Source organism: Oncorhynchus mykiss, chromosome 12 (genome assembly GCF_057628025.1).
Source record: "Oncorhynchus mykiss isolate SJ-2025 chromosome 12, ASM5762802v1, whole genome shotgun sequence".
NCBI classification, from domain to species: Eukaryota; Metazoa; Chordata; class Actinopteri; order Salmoniformes; family Salmonidae; genus Oncorhynchus; species Oncorhynchus mykiss.
Genome location: NC_143033.1, coordinates 3,229,667 through 3,249,771, shown reverse-complemented (window position 1 = coordinate 3,249,771; position 20,105 = coordinate 3,229,667). Strand labels below are relative to the sequence as shown.

The window sequence follows — 20,105 nt, the reverse complement described above, 5'->3', positions numbered from 1 at the left end:
CAGATCCACTATACTAAACAGATCCACTATACTAGACAGATCCACTATTCTACCCAGATCCACTATACTACACAGATCCACTATACTACACAGAACCACTATACTACCCAGATCCACTATACTACCCATATCCACCACTATACTGCACAGATTCACCACTATACTACACACATCCACTATACTACACCCATCCACTATACTACACATATCCACTATACTGCCCAGATCCACTATACTAGACAGATCCCCTATACTAGACAGCTCCACTATACTACACCGATCCACTATACTACACATATCCACCACTATACTACACAGATCCACAATACTAAACAGATCCACTATACTAGACAGATCCACTATACTACCCAGATCCACTATACTACCCAGATCCACTATACTACACAGATCCACCATACTGGACAGATCCACTATACTACCCAGATCCACTATACTACACAGATCCACTATACTACACATATCCACTACACTACCCGGTGGGGATTAGGTTATTTTCTGCATGATCGTGGTTCTTTTTACTCCTAACCCCCCTCTGGTGTCTGTTGCCAATAAGCTCTATTTTAGTCTTATCAGACCATACTCCTAACCCACCTCTGGTCTCTGTTGCCAATAAGCTCTAATTTAGTCTTATCAGACCATACTCCTAACCCACCTCTGGTCTCTGTTGCCAATAAGCTCTAATTTAGTCTTATCAGACCATACTCCTAACCCACCTCTGGTCTCTGTTGCCAATAAGCTCTATTTTAGTCTTATCAGACCATACTCCTAACCCCCCTCTGGTGTCTGTTGCCAATAAGCTCTATTTTAGTCTTATCAGACCATAGCACCTGGTTCCAATGACATTTAGCAAACTCCAGGCACTTATGTTTGTGTTCTGGTGACAGCAGAGGCTATTTTCTGGCAACCTTTCCAAATAACTTGTTGTCATGGAGTTGGTGTCTAATTGTAGATTTGGAGACTTGGTGACCCCAAGATTTTTTTGGTTAATTAATTATTTTTTTGTTGAATTTTACTCAATTTTTTCGTATTATCCAATTTTTTTTTTTTTTTGTAGTTACTATCTGGTCTCATCGCTACAACTCCCGTACGGGAAGGTCGAGAGTCATGCGTCCTCCGAAACACAGCCCAACCAAGCCGCACTGCTTCTTAACACAGCCCAATCAAGCCGCACTGCTTCTTAACACAGCCCAACCAAGCCGCACTGCTTCTTAACACAGCCCAACCAAGCCGCACTGCTTCTTAACACAGCGCGCTTCCAACCCGGAAGCCCGCCGCAACAATGTGTCGGAGGAAACACCGTGCACCTTGCGTCCTGGTCAGCGTGCACTGCACCCGGACCGCCACAGGAGTCGCTAGTGCCCGATGAGACAAGGATATCCCTACCGAGAACAATCGTGCATCACCCCACTGCATCGCAGTGCTAGCTGTGCCACCAGAGACTTTGGGTTCGAGCCCAGGCTCACGGTACAGGGGTCTACCGGTACAGAGTTAATGTGGAGGCTACATAGATCCACGCGTCCGGGAGGTCCTCTCAGCTCCAGTTGTCTTAATTATTTATTTATGACTTAATTATTGCCCTAATAGTGGAGATGGGTATTTTCAGGAGTCCTCTTTTTTATAGCCTGATTTGTGAAGGTCAGCAACCTTTTGTCTTATTTTATGTGTGTGTTCTCTGGTCTTTCCAATGTTGATGGATGACTAAGAGAGTTTACCCTGTGTGCCACCTCATATTTATACCCCAGTGAAACAGGAAGTCATGGATAACCACTTCCCAAACACTTAGATTAACTTTAAAAAGTCAAATCTTAATCGGAATATACATCAATTAGATTTTGTTCATTTGAATTTCCAGGGGTGATAATAATTGTGACACGTGTGTTTTTGAATAAAATGTCCATTGTACATATGACCTCGACTAACCGTAACACCCTGTATATAGCCTCCACATTAACTCTGTACCGTAACACCCTGTATATAGCCTCCACATTAACTCTGTACCGTAACACCCTGTATATAGCCTCCACATTGACTCTGTACCGGTACCCCCTGTATATAGCCTCCACATTGACTCTGTACCGTAACACCCTGTATATAGCCTCCACATTGACTCTGTACCGGTACCACCTGTATATAGCCTCCACATTAACTCTGTACCGTAACACCCTGTATATAGCCTCCACATTAACTCTGTACCGTAACACCCTGTATATAGCCTCCACATTGACTCTGTACCGTAACACCCTGTATATAGCCTCCACATTAACTCTGTACCGTAACACCCTGTATATAGCCTCCACATTGACTCTGTACCGTAACACCATGTATATAACCTCCACATTGACTCTGTACCGTAATACCCTGTATATAGCCTCCACATTGACTCTGTACCGTAACACCCTGTATATAGCCTCCACATTAACTCTGTACCGTAACACCCTGTATATAGCCTCCACCGTGACTCTGTACCGTAACACCCTGTATATAGCCTCCACATTAACTCTGTACCGTAACACCCTGTATATAGCCTCCACATTGACTCTGTACCGTAACACCATGTATATAACCTCCACATTGACTCTGTACCGTAACACCCTGTATATAGCCTCCACATTAACTCTGTATCGTTACCCCATGTATATAACCTCCACATTGACTCTGTATCGTTACCCCCTGTATATAGCCTCCACATTAACTCTGTATCGTTACCCCATGTATATAGCCTCCACATTAACTCTGTACCGTAACACCCTGTATATAGCCTCCACATTAACTCTGTACCGTAACACCCTGTATATAGCCTCCACCGTGACTCTGTACCGTAACACCCTGTATATAGCCTCCACATTAACTCTGTACCGTAACACCCTGTATATAGCCTCCACATTGACTCTGTACCGTAACACCATGTATATAACCTCCACATTGACTCTGTACCGTAACACCCTGTATATAGCCTCCACATTAACTCTGTATCGTTACCCCATGTATATAGCCTCCATATTAACTCTGTATCGTTACCCCATGTATATAGCCTCCACATTAACTCTGTACCGTAACACCCTGTATATAGCCTCCACATTAACTCTGTACTGTAACACCCTGTATATTGCCTTCACATTGACTCTGTACCGTAACACCCTGTATATAGCCTCCACATTAACTCTGTACCGTAACACCCTGTATATAGCCTCCACATTGACTCTGTACCGTAACACCCTGTATATAACCTCCACATTGACTCTGTACCGTAATACCCTGTATATAGCCTCCACATTGACTCTGTATCGTTACCCCCTGTATATAGCCTCCACATTAACTCTGTATCGTTACCCCATCTATATAGCCTCCACATTAACTCTGTACCGTAACACCCTGTATATAGCCTCCACATTAACTCTGTATCGTTACCCCATGTATATAGCCTCCACATTAACTCTGTACCGTAACACCCTGTATATAGCCTCCACATTGACTCTGTACCGTAACACCCTATATATAGCCTCCACATTGACTCTGTACCGTAACGCCCTGTATATAGCCTCCACATTGACTGTGTATCGTTACCCCCTGTATATAGCCTCCACATTAACTCTGTATCGTTACCCCATCTATATAGCCTCCACATTAACTCTGTACCGTAACACCCTGTATATAGCCTCCACATTAACTCTGTATCGTTACCCCATGTATATAGCCTCCACATTAACTCTGTACCGTAACACCCTGTATATAGCCTCCACATTGACTCTGTACCGTAACACCCTATATATAGCCTCCACATTGACTCTGTACCGTAACGCCCTGTATATAGCCTCCACATTGACTCTGTACCGTAACACCCTGTATATAGCCTCCACATTGACTCTGTACTGGTACACCCTGTATATAGCCTCCACATTGACTCTGTACCGGTACCCCCTGTATATAACCTCCACATTGACTCTGTATCGTTACCCCCTGTATATAGCCTCCACATTGTCTCTGTACCGGTACCCCTTGTATATAGCCTCCACATTAACTCTGTACCGGTACCCTCTGTATATAGCCTCCACATTAACTCTGTACCGTAACACCCTGTATATAGCCTCCACATTGACTCTGTACCGTAACACCCTGTATATAGCCTCCACATTAACTCTGTACTGTAACACCCTGTATATAGTCTCCACATTGACTCTGTACCGTAACACCCTGTATATAGCCTCCACATTGACTCTGTACCGTAATACCCTGTATATAGCCTCCACATTGACTCTGTACCGTAATACCCTGTATATAGCCTCACTATTGTTATTTACTGCTGCTCTTAAAGGATTTGTTAATTTTATTTTATCGATTTTTTACTTCTTAAAGCGTTGTTGGTGAAGGGCTTGTCAGGAAACATTTCACTGTGAGGTGAAACACCTGTTGTGTACACCTGACTTCTATTTGATTTGATTTGAGATGGTGAGGGAATAAGAAGTACGGTTGAGCGATCTAGTCTCTGTGTGAGAGAGATGGTGAAGGAAGCAGTGTGATGTCCAGCTACCAATATGAAGCCGGTTTATTAATGACATCAGCGTCTCTCTGTCAGGATCACCTGTCAATCAAAGAAAGAGACACACTGATTGCTGGATCCATAAGGAAATGAGGTTGCAGATAATTATTTTTGCTGTTTGACTGACTGGGCAGTTAGTCTCCTGCATATGGATCACTGACATGTAATCAATGTAGCAGGTGGTTCAAGTTTCAAGTTTTAATGTCACGTGCTCAATTAAAGTGAAATGCCTTTTTTTTCCAGCTCCAAACCTTACAAGTAGAGAGAACAGTCAATGGCATGGGGGGGCTGGAGTCTTTCACGATTTCCCAGGCCTTCCTTTCATACCGCCTGGTATAGAGGTCCTGGATGGCAGGGAGCTGGGCCCCAGTGATGTACTGGGCTGTCCACACCACCCTCTGATATAGAGGTCCTGGATGGCAGGGAGCCTGGCCCCAGTGATGTACTGGGCTATCCTCACCACCCTCTGGTATAGAGGTCCTGGATGGCAGGGAGCTGGGCCCCAGTGATGTACTGGGCTGTCCACACCACCCTCTGATATAGAGGTCCTGGATGGCAGGGAGCTCGGCCCCAGTGATGTACTGGGCTGTCCACACCACCCTCTGGTATAGAGGTCCTGGATGGCAGGGAGCCTGGCCCCAGTGATGTACTGGGCTATCCTCACCACCCTCTGGTGTAGAGGTCCTGGATGGCAGGTAGCTGGGCCCCAGTGATGTACTGGGCTGTCCACACCACCCTCTGGTATAGAGGTCCTGGATGGCAGGGAGCTGGGCCCCAGTGATGTACTGGGCTGTCCTCACCACCCTCTGGTATAGAGGTCCTGGATGGCAGGGAGCTGGGCCCCAGTGATGTGCTGGGCTGTCCTCACCACCCTCTGGTATAGAGGTCCTGGATGGCAGGGAGCTCGGCCCCAGTGATGTACTGGGCTGTCCACACCACCCTCTGGTGTAGAGGTCCTGGATGGCAGGGAGCTGGGCCCCAGTGATGTACTGGGCTGTCCTCACCACCCTCTGGTATAGAGGTCCTGGATGGCAGGGAGCTGGGCCCCAGTGATGTACTGGGCTGTCCTCACCACCCTCTGATATAGAGGTCCTGGATGGCAGGGAGCCTGGCCCCAGTGATGTACTGGGCTGTCCTCACCACCCTCTGATATAGAGGTTCTGGATGGCAGGAAGCTGGGCCCCAGTGATGTACTGGGCTGTCCTCACCACCCTCTGATATAGAGGTTCTGGATGGCAGGGAGCCTGGCCCCAGTGATGTACTTGGCTGTCCACACCACCCTCTGATATAGAGGTTCTGGATGGCAGGGAGCCTGGCCCCAGTGATGTACTTGGCTGTCCACACCACCCTCTGGTATAGAGGTCCTGGATGGCAGGGAGCCTGGCCCCAGTGATGTACTGGGCTGTCCTCACCACCCTCTGGTATAGAGGTCCTGGATGGCAGGGAGCTGGGCCCCAGTGATGTACTGGGCTGTCCTCACCACCCTCTGATATAGAGGTCCTGGATGGCAGGGAGCTCGGCCCCAGTGATGTACTGGGCTGTCCACACCACCCTCTGGTATAGAGGTCCTGGATGGCAGGGAGCTCGGCCCCAGTGATGTACTGGGCTGTCCACACCACCCTCTGGTATAGAGGTCCTGGATGGCAGGGAGCCTGGCCCCAGTGATGTACTGGGCTGTCCTCACCACCCTCTGGTATAGAGGTCCTGGATGGCAGGGAGCTGGGCCCCAGTGATGTACTGGGCTCTCCACACCACCCTCTGGTATAGAGGTCCTGGATGGCAGGGAGCCTGGCCCCAGTGATGTACTGGGCTGTCCGCACCACCCTCTGATATAGAGGTCCTGGATGGCAGGGAGCCTGGCCCCAGTGATGTACTGGGCTGTCCGCACCACCCTCTGATATAGAGGTCCTGGATGGCAGGGAGCCTGGCCCCAGTGATGTACTTGGCTGTCCACACCACCCTCTGGTATAGAGGTCCTGGATGGCAGGGAGCCTGGCCCCAGTGATGTACTGGGCTGTCCTCACCACCCTCTGGTATAGAGGTCCTGAATGGCAGGAAGCTGGGCCCCAGTGATGTACTGGGCTGTCCTCACCACCCTCTGATATAGAGGTCCTGGATGGCAGGGAGCCTGGCCCCAGTGATGTACTTGGCTGTCCACACCACCCTCTGGTATAGAGGTCCTGGATGGCAGGGAGCCTGGCCCCAGTGATGTACTGGGCTGTCCTCACCACCCTCTGGTATAGAGGTCCTGGATGGCAGGGAGCCTGGCCCCAGTGATGTACTGGGCTGTCCTCACCACCCTCTGGTATAGAGGTCCTGGATGGCAGGGAGCCTGGCCCCAGTGATGTACTGGGCTGTCCTCACCACCCTCTGGTATAGAGGTCCTGGATGGCAGGAAGCTGGGCCCCAGTGATGTACTTGGCTGTCCTCACCACCCTCTGATTCGCCATGCAGTGCTGTTGCCATACCAAGCAGTGATGCAGACTGTCAAGATGCTCTCAATGGTACAACTGTAGAACTTTTTGAGTTTTTGAGGATCCATGTCAAACCTTTTCAACCTCCTGAGGGGGAAGAGGCGTCTGTCGAGCCTTCTTCATGACTGTGCACGTGTGTGTGGACCATTTTAAATCCTTTGTGATTTTGACACCAAAGAACTTGGAGCTCTCGACCCGCTCCACTGCAGCCCTGTTGATGTGGATGGGGCTTGGTTGCCCCCCTCCATTTTCATATAGTCCACGATCAGCTCCTTGGTCTTACTGACATTAAGGGAGAGGTTGTTGTCCCGGCACTGACCTCCTCCATTTAAGCTGTCTCATCGTCACTGTTAGTCAGGCCTACCACCGTCGTTTCCTCAGCAAACTTGATGATGGTGTTGGAGTCATGCGTGGCCATGCAGTTGTGGGTCAACAGGGAGTACAGGAGGGGACTAAGCACACACCCCTGTGGGGCCCCCTCGGCCCGTCGGGAAATCCAGGATCTAGTTGCCGATGGAGGTTTTCAGTCCCAGGGTCCTCAACTTGGTGACGAGCTTGGAGGGGATAATGGTGGTGAACGCTGAGCTGTAGTCAATGAATAGTATTCTCACATAGGTATCTGATTTACCGAATGGGGGACGAGGGAGGGCCTCGTACGCTTGCTTGTGGGTAGAGTAACAGTAGTCTAGGACTTTGTCCCTGTGTTGTTGGAAGTTGTTGGACGTTTGAGAGGTGGAGGGGGTGTGTTTACCACAGGGTATCAAGACGTTGTGTGATGTGGTGCCGTAGGAATAACTGTGAGGAGTACTGTACTGTATTCCTTTCCTTCCTGTGTAAAATTATTCACAAAGACACCTTTACTTTGTCTTCCCGAAACCTATCAGTAGTTTTACTCAGCACTGGTTTTCATAAAGTATAGGAAACGTATACCACACTCAGCACTGGTTTTCATAAAGTATAGGAAACGTATACCACACTCAGCACTGGTTTTCATAAAGTATAGGAAACGTATACCACACTCAGCACTGGTTTTCATAAAGTATAGGAAACGTATACCACACTCAGCACTGGTTTTCATAAAGTATAGGAAACGTATACCACACTCAGCACTGGTTTTCATAAAGTATAGGAAACGTATACCACACTCAGCACTGGTTTTCATAAAGTATAGGAAACGTATACCACACTCAGCACTGGTTTTCATAAAGTATAGGAAACGTATACCACACTCAGCACTGGTTTTCATAAAGTATAGGAAACGTATACCACACTCAGAACTGGTTTTCATAAAGTATAGGAAACGTATACCACACTCAGCACTGGTTTTCATAAAGTATAGGAAACGTATACCACACTCAGCACTGGTTTTCATAAATTATAGGAAACGTATACCACACTCAGCACTGGTTTTCATAAAGTATAGGAAACGTATACCACACTCAGCACTGGTATTTGTAAAGTATAGGAAACGTATACCACACTCAGCACTGGTTTTCATAAAGTATAGGAAACGTATACCACACTCAGCACTTGTTTTCATAAAGTATAGGAAACGTATACCACACTCAGCACTGGTTTTCATAAAGTATAGGAAACGTATACCACACTCAGCACTGGTATTTGTAAAGTATAGCAAACGTATACCACACTCAGCACTGGTATTTGTAAAGTATAGGAAACGTATACCACACTCAGCACTGGTTTTCATAAAGTATAGGAAACGTATACCACACTCAGCACTGGTTTTCATAAAGTATAGGAAACGTATACCACACTCAGCACTGGTTTTCATAAAGTATAGGAAACGTATACCACACTCAGCACTGGTTTTCATAAAGTATAGGAAACGTATACCACACTCAGAACTGGTTTTTGTAAAGTATAGGAAACGTATACCACACTCAGCACTGGTTTTCATAAAGTATAGGAAACGTATACCACACTCAGCACTGGTTTTCATAAAGTATAGGAAACGTATACCACACTCAGCACTGGTTTTCATAAAGTATAGGAAACGTATACCACACTCAGCACTGGTTTTCATAAAGTATAGGAAACGTATACCACACTCAGCACTGGTTTTCATAAAGTATAGGAAACGTATACCACACTCAGCACTGGTTTTCATAAAGTATAGGAAACGTATACCACACTCAGCACTGGTTTTCATAAAGTATAGGAAACGTATACCACACTCAGCACTGGTTTTCATAAAGTATAGGAAACGTATACCACACTCAGCACTGGTTTTCATAAAGTATAGGAAACGTATACCACACTCAGCACTGGTTTTCATAAAGTATAGGAAACGTATACCACACTCAGAACTGGTTTTCATAAAGTATAGGAAACGTATACCACACTCAGCACTGGTTTTCATAAAGTATAGGAAACGTATACCACACTCAGCACTGGTTTTCATAAAGTATAGGAAACGTATACCACACTCAGAACTGGTTTTCATAAAGTATAGGAAACGTATACCACACTCAGCACTGGTTTTCATAAAGTATAGGAAACGTATACCACACTCAGCACTGGTTTTCATAAAGTATAGGAAACGTATACCACACTCAGCACTGGTTTTCGTAAAGTATAGGAAACGTATACCACACTCAGCACTGGTTTTCATAAAGTATAGGAAACGTATACCACACTCAGCACTGGTTTTCATAAAGTATAGGAAACGTATACCACACTCAGCACTTGTTTTCATAAAGTATAGGAAACGTATACCACACTCAGCACTGGTTTTCATAAAGTATAGGAAACGTATACCACACTCAGCACTGGTATTTGTAAAGTATAGCAAACGTATACCACACTCAGCACTGGTATTTGTAAAGTATAGGAAACGTATACCACACTCAGCACTGGTTTTCATAAAGTATAGGAAACGTATACCACACTCAGCACTGGTTTTCATAAAGTATAGGAAACGTATACCACACTCAGCACTGGTTTTCATAAGTATAGGAAACGTATACCACACTCAGCACTGGTTTTCATAAAGTATAGGAAACGTATACCACACTCAGCACTGGTTTTCATAAAGTATAGGAAACGTATACCACACTCAGCACTTGTTTTCATAAAGTATAGGAAACGTATACCACACTCAGAACTGGTTTTCATAAAGTATAGGAAACGTATACCACACTCAGCACTGGTTTTCATAAAGTATAGGAAACGTATACCACACTCAGCACTGGTTTTCATAAAGTATAGGAAACGTATACCACACTCAGCACTGGTATTTGTAAAGTATAGCAAACGTATACCACACTCAGCACTGGTATTTGTAAAGTATAGGAAACGTATACCACACTCAGCACTGGTTTTCATAAAGTATAGGAAACGTATACCACACTCAGCACTGGTTTTCATAAAGTATAGGAAACGTATACCACACTCAGCACTGGTTTTCATAAAGTATAGGAAACGTATACCACACTCAGCACTGGTTTTCATAAAGTATAGGAAACGTATACCACACTCAGCACTGGTTTTCATAAAGTATAGGAAACGTATACCACACTCAGCACTGGTTTTCATAAAGTATAGGAAACGTATACCACACTCAGCACTGGTATTTGTAAAGTATAGCAAACGTATACCACACTCAGCACTGGTATTTGTAAAGTATAGCAAACGTATACCACACTCCGCACTGGTTTTCATAAAGTATAGGAAACGTATACCACACTCAGCACTGGTTTTCATAAAGTATAGGAAACGTATACCACACTCAGAACTGGTATTTGTAAAGTATAGGAAACGTATACCACACTCAGAACTGGTTTTCATAAAGTATAGGAAACGTATACCACACTCAGAACTGGTATTTGTAAAGTATAGGAAACGTATACCACACTCAGCACTGGTTTTCATAAAGTATAGGAAACGTATACCACACTCAGCACTGGTTTTCATAAAGTATAGGAAACGTATACCACACTCAGCACTGGTTTTCATAAAGTATAGGAAACGTATACCACACTCAGCACTGGTTTTCATAAAGTATAGGAAACGTATACCACACTCAGCACTGGTTTTCATAAAGTATAGGAAACGTATACCACACTCAGCACTGGTTTTCATAAAGTATAGGAAACGTATACCACACTCAGCACTGGTTTTCATAAAGTATAGGAAACGTATACCACACTCAGTACTGGTTTTCATAAAGTATAGGAAACGTATACCACACTCAGCACTGGTTTTCATAAAGTATAGGAAACGTATACCACACTCAGCACTGGTTTTCATAATGTATAGGAAACGTATACCACACTCAGCACTGGTTTTCATAAAGTATAGGAAACGTATACCACACTCAGTACTGGTTTTCATAAAGTATAGGAAACGTATACCACACTCAGCACTGGTTTTCATAAGTATAGGAAACGTATACCACACTCAGCACTGGTTTTCATAAAGTATAGGAAACGTATACCACACTCAGCACTGGTTTTTGTAAAGTATAGGAAACGTATACCACACTCAGCACTGGTTTTCATAAAGTATAGGAAACGTATACCACACTCAGCACTGGTTTTCATAAAGTATAGGAAACGTATACCACACTCAGCACTGGTTTTCATAAAGTATAGGAAACGTATACCACACTCAGCACTGGTTTTCATAAAGTATAGGAAACGTATACCACACTCAGCACTGGTTTTCATAAAGTATAGGAAACGTATACCACACTCAGCACTGGTTTTCATAAAGTATAGGAAACGTATACCACACTCAGAACTGGTTTTCATAAAGTATAGGAAACGTATACCACACTCAGCACTGGTTTTCATAAAGTATAGGAAACGTATACCACACTCAGCACTGGTTTTCATAAAGTATAGGAAACGTATACCACACTCAGCACTGGTTTTCGTAAAGTATAGGAAACGTATACCACACTCAGCACTGGTTTTCATAAAGTATAGGAAACGTATACCACACTCAGCACTGGTTTTCATAAAGTATAGGAAACGTATACCACACTCAGCACTTGTTTTCATAAAGTATAGGAAACGTATACCACACTCAGCACTGGTTTTCATAAAGTATAGGAAACGTATACCACACTCAGCACTGGTATTTGTAAAGTATAGCAAACGTATACCACACTCAGCACTGGTATTTGTAAAGTATAGGAAACGTATACCACACTCAGCACTGGTTTTCATAAAGTATAGGAAACGTATACCACACTCAGCACTGGTTTTCATAAAGTATAGGAAACGTATACCACACTCAGCACTGGTTTTCATAAGTATAGGAAACGTATACCACACTCAGCACTTGTTTTCATAAAGTATAGGAAACGTATACCACACTCAGCACTGGTTTTCATAAAGTATAGGAAACGTATACCACACTCAGCACTGGTTTTCATAAAGTATAGGAAACGTATACCACACTCAGCACTGGTTTTCATAAAGTATAGGAAACGTATACCACACTCAGCACTGGTATTTGTAAAGTATAGCAAACGTATACCACACTCAGCACTGGTATTTGTAAAGTATAGGAAACGTATACCACACTCAGCACTGGTTTTCATAAAGTATAGGAAACGTATACCACACTCAGCACTGGTTTTCATAAAGTATAGGAAACGTATACCACACTCAGCACTGGTTTTCATAAAGTATAGGAAACGTATACCACACTCAGCACTGGTATTTGTAAAGTATAGCAAACGTATACCACACTCAGCACTGGTATTTGTAAAGTATAGGAAACGTATACCACACTCAGCACTGGTTTTCATAAAGTATAGGAAACGTATACCACACTCAGCACTGGTTTTCATAAAGTATAGGAAACGTATACCACACTCAGCACTGGTTTTCATAAAGTATAGGAAACGTATACCACACTCAGCACTGGTTTTCATAAAGTATAGGAAACGTATACCACACTCAGCACTGGTTTTCATAAAGTATAGGAAACGTATACCACACTCAGCACTGGTTTTCATAAAGTATAGGAAACGTATACCACACTCAGAACTGGTTTTCATAAAGTATAGGAAACGTATACCACACTCAGCACTGGTTTTCATAAAGTATAGGAAACGTATACCACACTCAGCACTGGTTTTCATAAAGTATAGGAAACGTATACCACACTCAGAACTGGTTTTCATAAAGTATAGGAAACGTATACCACACTCAGCACTGGTTTTCATAAAGTATAGGAAACGTATACCACACTCAGCACTGGTTTTCATAAAGTATAGGAAACGTATACCACACTCAGCACTGGTTTTCGTAAAGTATAGGAAACGTATACCACACTCAGCACTGGTTTTCATAAAGTATAGGAAACGTATACCACACTCAGCACTGGTTTTCATAAAGTATAGGAAACGTATACCACACTCAGCACTTGTTTTCATAAAGTATAGGAAACGTATACCACACTCAGCACTGGTTTTCATAAAGTATAGGAAACGTATACCACACTCAGCACTGGTATTTGTAAAGTATAGCAAACGTATACCACACTCAGCACTGGTATTTGTAAAGTATAGGAAACGTATACCACACTCAGCACTGGTTTTCATAAAGTATAGGAAACGTATACCACACTCAGCACTGGTTTTCATAAAGTATAGGAAACGTATACCACACTCAGCACTGGTTTTCATAAGTATAGGAAACGTATACCACACTCAGCACTGGTTTTCATAAAGTATAGGAAACGTATACCACACTCAGCACTGGTTTTCATAAAGTATAGGAAACGTATACCACACTCAGCACTTGTTTTCATAAAGTATAGGAAACGTATACCACACTCAGAACTGGTTTTCATAAAGTATAGGAAACGTATACCACACTCAGCACTGGTTTTCATAAAGTATAGGAAACGTATACCACACTCAGCACTGGTTTTCATAAAGTATAGGAAACGTATACCACACTCAGCACTGGTATTTGTAAAGTATAGCAAACGTATACCACACTCAGCACTGGTATTTGTAAAGTATAGGAAACGTATACCACACTCAGCACTGGTTTTCATAAAGTATAGGAAACGTATACCACACTCAGCACTGGTTTTCATAAAGTATAGGAAACGTATACCACACTCAGCACTGGTTTTCATAAAGTATAGGAAACGTATACCACACTCAGCACTGGTTTTCATAAAGTATAGGAAACGTATACCACACTCAGCACTGGTTTTCATAAAGTATAGGAAACGTATACCACACTCAGCACTGGTTTTCATAAAGTATAGGAAACGTATACCACACTCAGCACTGGTATTTGTAAAGTATAGCAAACGTATACCACACTCAGCACTGGTATTTGTAAAGTATAGCAAACGTATACCACACTCCGCACTGGTTTTCATAAAGTATAGGAAACGTATACCACACTCAGCACTGGTTTTCATAAAGTATAGGAAACGTATACCACACTCAGAACTGGTATTTGTAAAGTATAGGAAACGTATACCACACTCAGCACTGGTTTTCATAAAGTATAGGAAACGTATACCACACTCAGTACTGGTATTTGTAAAGTATAGGAAACGTATACCACACTCAGCACTGGTATTTGTAAAGTATAGGAAACGTATACCACACTCAGCACTGGTTTTCATAAAGTATAGGAAACGTATACCACACTCAGTACTGGTATTTGTAAAGTATAGGAAACGTATACCACACTCAGCACTGGTTTTCATAAAGTATAGGAAACGTATACCACACTCAGCACTGGTTTTCATAAAGTATAGGAAACGTATACCACACTCAGCACTGGTTTTCATAAAGTATAGGAAACGTATACCACACTCAGCACTGGTTTTCATAAAGTATAGGAAACGTATACCACACTCAGCACTGGTTTTCATAAAGTATAGGAAACGTATACCACACTCAGCACTGGTTTTCATAAAGTATAGGAAACGTATACCACACTCAGCACTGGTTTTCATAAAGTATAGGAAACGTATACCACACTCAGTACTGGTTTTCATAAAGTATAGGAAACGTATACCACACTCAGCACTGGTTTTCATAAAGTATAGGAAACGTATACCACACTCAGCACTGGTTTTCATAATGTATAGGAAACGTATACCACACTCAGCACTGGTTTTCATAAAGTATAGGAAACGTATACCACACTCAGTACTGGTTTTCATAAAGTATAGGAAACGTATACCACACTCAGCACTGGTTTTCATAAGTATAGGAAACGTATACCACACTCAGCACTGGTTTTCATAAAGTATAGGAAACGTATACCACACTCAGCACTGGTTTTTGTAAAGTATAGGAAACGTATACCACACTCAGCACTGGTTTTCATAAAGTATAGGAAACGTATACCACACTCAGCACTGGTTTTCATAAAGTATAGGAAACGTATACCACACTCAGCACTGGTTTTCATAAAGTATAGGAAACGTATACCACACTCAGCACTGGTTTTCATAAAGTATAGGAAACGTATACCACACTCAGCACTGGTTTTCATAAAGTATAGGAAACGTATACCACACTCAGCACTGGTTTTCATAAAGTATAGGAAACGTATACCACACTCAGAACTGGTTTTCATAAAGTATAGGAAACGTATACCACACTCAGCACTGGTTTTCATAAAGTATAGGAAACGTATACCACACTCAGCACTGGTTTTCATAAAGTATAGGAAACGTATACCACACTCAGCACTGGTTTTCGTAAAGTATAGGAAACGTATACCACACTCAGCACTGGTTTTCATAAAGTATAGGAAACGTATACCACACTCAGCACTGGTTTTCATAAAGTATAGGAAACGTATACCACACTCAGCACTTGTTTTCATAAAGTATAGGAAACGTATACCACACTCAGCACTGGTTTTCATAAAGTATAGGAAACGTATACCACACTCAGCACTGGTATTTGTAAAGTATAGCAAACGTATACCACACTCAGCACTGGTATTTGTAAAGTATAGGAAACGTATACCACACTCAGCACTGGTTTTCATAAAGTATAGGAAACGTATACCACACTCAGCACTGGTTTTCATAAAGTATAGGAAACGTATACCACACTCAGCACTGGTTTTCATAAGTATAGGAAACGTATACCACACTCAGCACTTGTTTTCATAAAGTATAGGAAACGTATACCACACTCAGCACTGGTTTTCATAAAGTATAGGAAACGTATACCACACTCAGCACTGGTTTTCATAAAGTATAGGAAACGTATACCACACTCAGCACTGGTTTTCATAAAGTATAGGAAACGTATACCACACTCAGCACTGGTATTTGTAAAGTATAGCAAACGTATACCACACTCAGCACTGGTATTTGTAAAGTATAGGAAACGTATACCACACTCAGCACTGGTTTTCATAAAGTATAGGAAACGTATACCACACTCAGCACTGGTTTTCATAAAGTATAGGAAACGTATACCACACTCAGCACTGGTTTTCATAAAGTATAGGAAACGTATACCACACTCAGCACTGGTATTTGTAAAGTATAGGAAACGTATACCACACTCAGCACTGGTATTTGTAAAGTATAGGAAACGTATACCACACTCAGCACTGGTTTTCATAAAGTATAGGAAACGTATACCACACTCAGCACTGGTTTTCATAAAGTATAGGAAACGTATACCACACTCAGCACTGGTTTTCATAAAGTATAGGAAACGTATACCACACTCAGCACTGGTTTTCATAAAGTATAGGAAACGTATACCACACTCAGCACTGGTATTTGTAAAGTATAGCAAACGTATACCACACTCCGCACTGGTTTTCATAAAGTATAGGAAACGTATACCACACTCAGCACTGGTTTTCATAAAGTATAGGAAACGTATACCACACTCAGCACTGGTTTTCATAAAGTATAGGAAACGTATACCACACTCAGCACTGGTTTTCATAAAGTATAGGAAACGTATACCACACTCAGCACTGGTTTTCATAAAGTATAGGAAACGTATACCACACTCAGCACTGGTATTTGTAAAGTATAGGAAACGTATACCACACTCAGCACTGGTTTTCATAAAGTATAGGAAACGTATACCACACTCAGCACTGGTTTTCATAAAGTATAGGAAACGTATACCACACTCAGTACTGGTATTTGTAAAGTATAGGAAACGTATACCACACTCAGAACTGGTTTTTGTAAAGTATAGGAAACGTATACCACACTCACCACTGGTTTTCATAAAGTATAGGAAACGTATACCACACTCAGCACTGGTTTTTGTAAAGTATAGGAAACGTATACCACACTCACCACTGGTTTTCATAAAGTATAGGAAACGTATACCACACTCAGCACTGGTTTTCATAAAGTATAGGAAACGTATACCACACTCAGCACTGGTTTTCATAAAGTATAGGAAACGTATACCACACTCAGCACTGGTTTTTGTAAAGTATAGGAAACGTATACCACACTCAGCACTGGTTTTTGTAAAGTATAGGAAACGTATACCACACTCAGCACTGGTATTTGTAAAGTATAGGAAACGTATACCACACTCAGTACTGGTTTTCATAAAGTATAGGAAACGTATACCACACTCAGCACTGGTTTTCATAAAGTATAGGAAACGTATACCACACTCAGCACTGGTTTTCATAAAGTATAGGAAACGTATACCACACTCAGCACTGGTTTTCATAAAGTATAGGAAACGTATACCACACTCAGCACTGGTTTTCATAAAGTATAGGAAACGTATACCACACTCAGAACTGGTTTTCATAAAGTATAGGAAACGTATACCACACTCAGCACTGGTTTTCATTAAGTATAGGAAACGTATACCACACTCAGCACTGGTTTTCATAAAGTATAGGAAACGTATACCACACTCAGCACTGGTTTTCATAAAGTATAGGAAACGTATACCACACTCAGCACTGGTTTTCATAAAGTATAGGAAACGTATACCACACTCAGCACTGGTTTTCATAAAGTATAGGAAACGTATACCACACTCAGCACTGGTATTTGTAAAGTATAGGAAACGTATACCACACTCAGAACTGGTTTTCATAAAGTATAGGAAACGTATACCACACTCAGCACTGGTTTTCGTAAAGTATAGGAAACGTATACCACACTCAGAACTGGTTTTCATAAAGTATAGGAAACGTATACCACACTCAGAACTGGTTTTCATAAAGTATAGGAAACGTATACCACACTCAGAACTGGTTTTCATAAAGTATAGGAAACGTATACCACACTCAGCACTGGTTTTCGTAAAGTATAGGAAACGTATACCACACTCAGCACTGGTTTTTGTAAAGTATAGGAAACGTATACCACACTCAGCACTGGTTTTTGTAAAGTTTAGGGTATGCATTCCACACTCGTTTACTTTATGTTTGATGGACCACAGTATTAACCTAAATTCTTAGTTTTTAAGAAAATTGAGAAAAAAATGTAACACATCTCTTTTCCTGTTTTTCAGAACCATTCGGCATCGATGACTGAGGTCACATGACTAGCGGGGACCACGGTGGGACAACACCGGGTCACCTTTGCGTCTCCTCAACACAACTTCTAGGCACAATTATGTTTTGTACTGTGTCATACTACTACTGTAACAAACAAAAAAAGGACAGTATTCTGGTGTATGTAACTAGTTAGAGGCCGATGATTTGTACATTTTGTATAAGAGAGTACGTGCTGTAGCCTACCCTAACCCTGAAGATGTTAATACTGTAGGTCTGAACTAGGGTTGGAAAAGTCACGTAACTTTCCAAAAATATCCAGGTTTTCCACAAAAGAAGATTCCCGGAATCGGTGTGTGAATTAGCAGGAAATCCAGGAACCCTTCTACTGGAATTTCTGGAAAGTCTGGGCATGCTGGGAAAATTACCGGAATGTTTCACCCCTAGTCTGATTTGTGTCAGGACTTCCTCCTCTCTCTCTCTCTCTCTCTCTCTCTCGCTCATCATGTTTTACATCGTGTCAGGACTTACTTACGCATTCATTCCTCCTCTCTATAGTCATGTTTTATATCACAAAGGAAATATAATATACGGTATACAGTCTATCTAATGTTATTGAAATATTGATGTCGTTCTGTGGTATTTGTACAAATTCCTCTCTATTCTGTTAGTTTTTTTTCTGTACTTTTATTGACTAAATTCTTATTTTGTATTATTATTTGTTATCTCTGTATAAAACATTTGGACCGATTTTTTTTGTTTTCTTTTATAAATACATGTATTTATTTTTTGCCTGCTGATTTTTTTCAGGAATGTATCTGTTATTCATGTTGTTTAGGGGAAAACAACATCCTATTGGACTATGACACGGTGTGGTATTATTGTGTTTTGTCTTCTCCATCCAGAAACTGCCATTCTCTCAGCATGGAAGTACCCAGTTGAACTATTTGAATAAATATTCCCAATTTGTATAGTCTTTCTTTTAAAAAAAAAATATGAATTTCTTTTGAAATGCTGCATATATATTTTCTTGATTTGTCCAAATAATAAATAGCTAGTAGCAGAGTATCTATTGTGTGGCCTTTTTATTCATTTCAACAAAAGTCTTTGCTGGCCTTTGGTTGTATTGAGTGTAGATTTAGCAGTCGTAATTAAATCAAATTGTGTGGGCTGCATTTCCAAGGCTTATCCTGTAGGTGATAATACAATTTGACTTCGACAAGAAATTAGTAATCTTCCACCTGTGTTAAGTTGTCACCAGAATATTGGCGCTCTGTGAGAAGGGAAGGGGAATACTGAATATATTCAACTGAAATGTGTCTTCCGTATTTATCCCAACCCGTCATCGACACGCGGGGAGCAGGTGTTGGGGGAGCAGGTGTTGGGGGAGCAGGTGTTGGGGGAGCAGGTGTTGGGGGAGCAGGTGTTGGGGGTTAACTGCCTTGCTCAAGGACAGAAAGGCAGATTTTTCCACCTTGACGGCTCTGTGATTCGAATCAACGACCTGGCCCAAAGCTTTTAAACACTAGGCTACCTGCCACCCATAGAGTGGCTACCTACCACCCATAGAGTGGCTACCTACCACCCATAGAGTGGCTACCG

At 42.3% G+C, this 20,105-nt stretch overlaps 1 protein-coding gene across 1 annotated transcript in view; it reads left to right on the top strand.

Moving 5' to 3' along the window:
• The window catches only part of LOC110536862 (phospholipid phosphatase-related protein type 1), a 190,145-nt gene extending 170,574 nt beyond the window's left edge, over nt 1-19,571 (top strand). The window contains exon 8 of the mRNA XM_090191435.1: nt 18,521-19,571. Within this exon, the coding sequence (XP_090047561.1) occupies nt 18,521-18,553 (33 nt within the window). The 3' untranslated portion in view covers nt 18,554-19,571. The remainder of the gene's footprint in view (nt 1-18,520) is intronic.
• Nucleotides 19,572-20,105: the final 534 nt, after the last annotated feature.